The 7281-nt window shown below is 47.6% G+C and overlaps 1 protein-coding gene across 4 annotated transcripts in view; it reads right to left on the bottom strand.

Annotated features, from left to right (window-relative positions):
* CACNB2 (calcium voltage-gated channel auxiliary subunit beta 2) overlaps positions 1-6792 on the bottom strand; it is a gene marked incomplete at both ends in the record, with an annotated part of 349474 nt that extends 342682 nt beyond the window's left edge. For 2 of the 4 annotated variants that reach the window (XM_079699458.1, XM_079699456.1), the window contains one exon: positions 6673-6792. In XM_079699458.1, coding sequence (XP_079555584.1) covers positions 6673-6792 — 120 coding nt within the window. Of the gene's footprint in view, positions 1-6272; positions 6309-6672 lie in introns of those variants that run through there. The other 2 variants (XM_079699462.1, XM_079699457.1) reach the window with 1 other exon arrangement.
* Positions 6793-7281: the final 489 nt, after the last annotated feature.

Genomic DNA, 7281 nt, shown 5'->3' on the forward strand with positions numbered 1-7281 from the left:
TTGCCCGGCAGGCACTGTGAGAACCACACAATATTTAAGACAGCCAGTCCCAGGGGAGGCTGCAGTTCTCTGCAGAAAAATGAGACACATTTAAAAAGTCACTTTAATTTTTCCAGGCCCCTGGGAACACTGTTCACAAACATTGTTTCAGGTGTACTTAGCTACCAATGCAATGTGTCTACATTGGATTAATACAGGTTTCAACTGTACTAAGAAACAGGTTTCAACCGTACTAAGAAAGAGAAAAAATGATGGCATACTGAATTGTACACAAACTGGTGATAGTTTTGAGAAAAAATATCTTGTTTTTCAATCACTGAAATGCAGGAGGGATGATTTATTCAAAGTGTTTCTGCTTAACGGTGTTAAAGCAAATTCTTATTCATTATATATATTTATTTAAAACCAAAATAGATATGCTTAATTATACCTCTATTCTATTTACTAATTTCAGCAGTAATTTCTCTCTTATAATCTCCTTTTTTAAAAAAAATTTACCTGTCAAATGACACCTCAATGACTAGTTACTTATTATAACAATATCCAGGATCAAGAAGAAGCAAAGTTAAAGCAACTTTTGCAAAGTTAATAGTCCATTTTTATGTACTTTAAAAAAGGTTGGTGAAAATTTATACCACCATTACCAAATGAAGTTGCCTTTAATTCCATGCATATTTAAAATTAAGTCCATTTGACTAAAATGACTTGTGTATTAGTTATTCAAAATTCTGGAAAATAAGGACCAGAGTGTTTCACACGAAGGAATTAAAAAAAAAAAAAGTGAAGGCCAACCCTCACCCAAATAGTAAAAGACAGGAAAGTTTAAGTATTCAAATATTTAGTTGCCTAAATGTGGAAAAGAAGTATACTTTTCTTAATTGGCTACTTCAAATGCAGCTACTTTTACGACTAATGGGGTTTCTAAAATTTTTTTTTAACAACACTAAGTATATAAACATCTGATATATGAAACAATTAATAATTAGAGCCAGAGTTTCAGGAAGTAAAAGGAAGAAGAAACAGGGGGTATGTCCAGAGGGCTAAGTGTAACCCATAATACTCTCCATGACATATGCAGACCCCTACATCCTTATGGAACACAGTCTGAAAAGTCACTAATTCCCACTCAATTGCCTCTTGGTTACATACAGCTTAAGAAAAAACCAGTGAAGTCACCATAGGAAAAAAGAAAACCATAGATTTGAATTCCTTTACTTCTCCTAAAACATCAGCCAAATTAAGTAAGATTTCAGAAACTAGAAAGAAATTTAAGAAATTGCCACAAATATATAAATGACTTATTAAAAAGATCTCCACCATTCATCCTGATGTTAATATCAGTTTCATGTGAATGTCTTCTTTCATACTAAATACTTTTCAAATTGGACTGTAATCTTAAAAATCAGCAAATAAATGGTCACATTTCCACAGGTAAATGAAATCTAATTTCTGTATGACTGAAGTAGACGGTAACAGTTAATTACAGAAGTTGCCAGTTAAGTGGAGACTTCAGCCCAGCCTTGCACACAAAGTTGGCTTGGCGGCCCCTGGGGGCAGCTTTAAAAATGTCGCTTCTGTGGTTGATGAATAAGGTGACGGTTCTCCTACCTATGAATTGCTCCCCATGAGCATAATGCTGATGCCTGAAATTAATTTCTATCCCTCTTGATCAGCATTCATTGATATTTATCCCTTCGAACTGCAGACTTTCCTCATTTTAGAGTCGGAAGCGAAGGAAGCCGAAACTAAATGGAGAGGAATCAGACATGGAATGTCCTCATTTGTCAACAGTTTAGTGTGAATGAGGCTGTCAGATCTTTCACTAGGGGAGAAGTCACTGACATTCTTTCCCTGGAAAGAGGGGAATCAAGTTCTCTATATGGATCAGTTTACACAAAAGCAGAAAGGACTCAAGAAGCAGCATAAATAGCGCTCTTTAGGGGGTCTTGCAGGTGGGCGGGGGGGGACGAGGCCAGGGCGGGAGATGCCCAGGGGCCGAGCTTGCCTTCTTCACAATCGATACCTCCAGCCAGTTCTGGAAAGAATTCTAAGACAGACCCAGTCACTTAATTAAGGTGTCATAATTAACCCGAACTCCCTGTTACTGTGCAAGTCCGCGTGTGCCATAGACTCTTGGTAGGATAGAGACATGTCCCCATGGTCACAGAACCAAAGAGGGCCACCCCCTACCCACCCCCCGCAGCGTTAACATATTTTGCTCAGCTTCTCTTGAAAGGACCCAGGCTACAGACTGCATAATTCAATGCAATCAAGTAGAGCAACAGGTAAACTAATTCTTCACACAAAAGGAAAGACAAAAAGAACGGGAACATAAAACCACATGACTAACTCAACTTCCAATCACTCAAATCATCAGATATTATGTCTCGCATTTTAAAACACACTCAGAAATTCTGACGAGCAGGTTTTAAAATTTCTCCCGGGCAGCACCAGAACAAAATCCCACTGACGAGGCAAGCGACGGGGGTCAGGAGAAAAGGGGGCGGCAAAACATAAAGCCCAGTACCCATGTCCATTATGCTGAGAGACCTCAAAGACTGAATTGGACCTGAAAGTGTCTGGCAAAGTTTCTGGAAAGTGGTATTGACCTGGGGGGAAGGGCTGCCGCCTTTTCAGATAAAGCGCCGCCCGGCTCCACGATTCAGGCCGCTGCCAGGAGCAAAGCAAACAGGCCGTCTGCTTACTGCCTGTTCACCTCCAGGTGCGACGGCAGGTGCTGGTTACCATCTCTTTAAGGCCTGAAGTGCTGAGATACCGCTCTCCTTCTCACTCTTTCCCTCCTCTGCTGCCATCCTAGACTCAGCTCCTTTCACCCGGATTTTGCATCCACCCAGCCTCCATCCAGATCTGTCCAGCTCCCTGGAGAGTTCCCGGGGCTGTACTTTAGACTAATGTTGTCCGATAGAAATAGAAGTGACATACATAAGAGGAATTTTGTAGTAGCTCTGTGAAAGAGGTAAAAGGCAACAAGTCAAATGAATTGTAATAATAGTGTATTTGACTTAAACTAATATGTCAAAAATATTATCATTGCGATGCACAGTTGATGTAAGAGTACTAATGACATGCAGAATGTTCTTTGTTTCCTATGAAGTCTCTGAAATCTGTATTTTATATTTTTATTTTATCTGCATTTTTAGTTGATCTGTAATCTGTGTACTTATTTTACCTGTATTTTTATGTATTTTAAAATTTGTATTTTATATTTATAGCACATCTCAGTTCAGACTAGCCACATTTCGAGTGCTCAGAAGCCACATGCGACTAGTGGCTACCACGGTGGACAGTACAGATTTGGAGCTTTGGAGGGACAGCGTTCAGTTAGCACCTTGACTCTGGAGGCAGACTGTGTCCAAGTTTGCACTGAAACTGTCCAACAGGTTACCTAAGAAAGGGATGCAATTTGTTTAGATCTGAACTTTCAGGAATTTGCAGTTAGATTGTCACTCACTTCTCGTGTAGGAAATAGATCTATTTTGTTTATGACCGTGTGCTGGGGGGAAGGGGTTGGAGTGTATGAAGGTGCCCCCTTCCTAGGCAGGATTTTTGACATAAAAAAGAACAATGGGCAGTCTGTGAAGGTCCATCTTTTGCTTTGCTCATATAGGACTTCCAATGTACTCCAGAGGTGAAAGAGAAAGGATTCTTAAAACCCATGATTGCTGAGAGACACTGTTTGCAAATGAAAATTCCATTTCTCGGGAGAATTACTATGACTTGGTGTCCCAAAAGAGAGAGATGCTCCAGAGACAGCCTTTTTTTCTCAGGTCGTTTTACTGCTGGCCTGGCCTGCCCAGAGACATGGAAGAGATGCCTTGCCAAGTTTTCACTGTGCTGTGATGTCATGAGTTATTAGATCTCAAATAAACAAGGCAATGTTTCCCCCAAATAATGGCTGTGATATGAACACGATTCAAGGAAAACTGCTTTCATTTTTGGAAGGTAGAGAGAGCAAGGAGATGGACGCCGATGCAGCTGAATATTTATACCTCTTACCTGCTGCTAATATGCATTCCTCCCTCCCTCTCTCATTCCATCACTTGCAGTTCCTGTGTCCTGGGCCTCTGGAATGTGTCCATCTGTAGTTCTGTCCTATCTATTACCTTTTCTCTCTTTTCAGTTTAGACCTTATTACCTCTTGTCCAAACTGTTACATCAATCTCCGTTCTGGCAGCTCCACCTCTAGACTCCCAAGACCCCAAAGTACCTTACTGAACATTCCCAGGAGAATCTTCCTCATGAGCTCTTATACTGCTCCTTCCCTGAACCCCTTCCAAGGTTCTCTGTTTTTCAATACATTGCAGGTTCCAAAGCCTCCAAGATGTGGCCTCAAATTGCCACAAACTGTCAGACTTCTGCTTGATTATGCCCAATTTGTACCTGTCCACGCTCTTCCCAAACTAGGGATTACAAACGTATCAGACTTCTAACTGCTGTGACTTGGTGTCCTGAATAGCTCCTTACCATCTCTCTGAAAATCTGTTGAAATCTGACCCATCCTTCAAATCGCTTCTCAAATGCCGCTTCTTGCATGAAGCCCTTACAGATTACTCCAAAGGGAGTACTTGTGTTCTCGACTCCTTTGCAACCATCTAAGATTAAGTACTTCTCTTAGCGTCCCATGCTGTACGACTGTCATCCATTTGTCACCCTTGCAGCTACTGGAAAGTACATTCTTTGAAGGCAGAAAGTGTGGCTTCTCGTATCTGAATCATTTCCGGGCGGCAGCTGCATCACAAATACTTGTTGCCTTACGTTTAACTACATAAATCACAAAGTAAATTAGTATCTCTTATCTGAATGCAGTCATGCTTTCTGTCTGCCCTAACTTTGATCTCCAGGAATTCAGGAACTCTATTTTTATCATAAGAATAAAAGCTCAAAACAAAACAAAACAAAACCCCAAAAAACCCTTGAAGGAAGATCAAAGAGAAAAGAGGGTTTAAAAGTCCTTTCCTCTATCAGTATTCAAGACCTTCATCCTAGAATAACAGAGGCCCCTGAGTACACTTCTCTCTCTCTCATCTAACCTGGTGAGTATCTAGATAAAATCAGGAATCTAGAACAAACGTGACAGGGGTTGGTAAGAATTCAGGTCCTCTGGCAGAGGCTAGATGGAAATGTAGGTGGTTAGTTACATGCCCCCACTGGGCTTGTGCACAACAGCCCGAGGCTGACTAAAATCTAGGTGTTTTACCTCTAGGAAAGAAAGGAATTCCTGTATGAAAGACATGGATTTCTGATGATTCAAGTGATTGCCTTCTACATGTTTCCTCCATCTCAAACCAAAATGAATGATGTGTTTTAAGTCTGCACTCTTAACTCCCAGTGGTAAAAGGAAGGTCAACAAAGCTCCAAGATCATGCCATCAGAACCAACATTACTAACAGTATGAAAATAGCTAAAGCAGTCAATTTCTACCACCTATCAAAACAACAAAGCAGCAAAACATTTTATCATCACTGTGACCCACTCCTGCCCCCTCAACTACAGTAAATAAGACTAACACGCTCTCTCGAGCATATACAAATATATAAATTATGTATTTAGAAATTTTACATAAACATAAAACCACATAATCTTTCTACAATTTCCAGTCTAGCAAACGGAGGCTTGAAATCAACAAGGCAATATCACTAAGCAAAGAAGACACACTTCTCCAAAAAGTGATGCCTGAAAGGTAACCGTGACCTTTTCACCGCGGCTCACCAAGCAGCCCACCGTTAGGAGTCTCAAGTCGTTTCCCTGCTACGATAGAAGTTGAGAGACTCCTTACCGCTGAGAACTGGAGGCGTCTGTAATCCAAACGGTACCTGCCAAAGCCTTCCGTAAAAGCCACCTTATCCGTGCCCAGCGCCTGCAACTGACATCTCCTATTTCACGACGAGCAGCAAACCGGAATCTCCCCAGAAACCGCTAATAACTCGTCGGAGGGGAAGGTGGTCCCGGAGCTCCCCGAGACGGCTCACATTTCAGGGCCAAGGGAAAAATAAAAACTTTCGCGTCCCCAGCGCGCTCTCTTCGGCAGGGGCCGAGGGGTCCAGGCAAGCCTTGGCCAGGGGCACGAGGGGAGCGGAGCCGGCCGCGCGGCGCAACGCCCAGGTGCCGAGGCGGGTCACGGGGGAGGCAGGGGCGGAGCGTCCCCTCCCACGCCCCCCACTCCCACCCCGGCTCAGAGCCGGTCCGGCGGGGTCGGCGTCGGAGCGGAGCTGCGGAAGCCGAGCCCCTCCCGGCCCCCGCCCCGCACTCACGATCTTGAGCAGGTCCAGTCCGCTCGCCTGCTCCATGGCTCTCCATGTGCCTCTCCCGGGAAGGGGCGACGAGGGCTGGCCGCGGCAGCCTCCGAGGACCCCGAGGTCTCCCCCGCCCCTTCCCTCCCTCGGGCTTCGGGGAAGCCGAGGAAAATGGAAGCCGGAGAAGAGCCCGGGGCGGGGTGGGGGGGGGGGGGAGGCGGAGAGGGGCAGGGGCGCCGGCGCCCGCAGGGGAGAAGGGGGTGGCCACGCGCGGGGGGAGGAGGAGGCGGCGGAGGGGGAGACCCAGGCCGGAGCGAGCGGCCGGGCGAGGGATCCGGGCAGAGGCGGCGCCGGGAGAGACGGAGCTCGGCGCCCGGGTGGCTCACAAAGAAAGGGGCGGGCGCGGCGCTCTCGCTACCTGTGCGGCCGCTCCGAGCGCCCCCGCGGGAGCCGCGTTCTCCGGCAGGTCCATCGGGATCTCTTGCGCCACCGCCGCCGCCGCTGTGGGAGGCGACTTGGACAGGTTGCTCTGGACCATTGGCGAACGGTCGGCCGGGAGCCAGCAGCCGGCCCCCGGCGGCGGGTCCCCTCCTCCGTTCCCCGCCCCCCGCTGCAGGGGCCGCCCGGGGCTCGCGGCGCTCAGGGCGCGGGGCGCGGCCGGGCCAGGTTGCGAGCGAGGCGCGGGGCAGCCGGGCGGCGGGGGGCGCGGGCAGGGCGAGCGCCGAGCGGGCACTGGAGCCAGCGGCGCCGGGGCAGGTCCTCGCCGAGAGGGAGGGCGCTCCGGCCGCGCGAGCCCAGGGGGAGGCGCGTCGGCCGGCGAGAGTGACAGGCCACCGAAAGGCCGAAAAGTTGCCCGCGGGAGGCGCGGGCCGCCGGGGCCCCGGCGCAGCCGCTGCGCGTCGCCGTGGCACGCGCGCTGGAAAGTTTTCAAAGCCGCGCAAGCCAGGCCTCGCGCCCGGGGGCTTCCTTTCTCCGGCGGCCGAGCTCCAGCCCCTCCGCGCCCCACGAGCCCGCGGGCGGGAACAGG

The sequence above is a fragment of the Hyperoodon ampullatus genome (assembly GCF_949752795.1).
Source record: "Hyperoodon ampullatus genome assembly, chromosome: 3".
NCBI lineage: Eukaryota > Metazoa > Chordata > Mammalia > Artiodactyla > Ziphiidae > Hyperoodon > Hyperoodon ampullatus.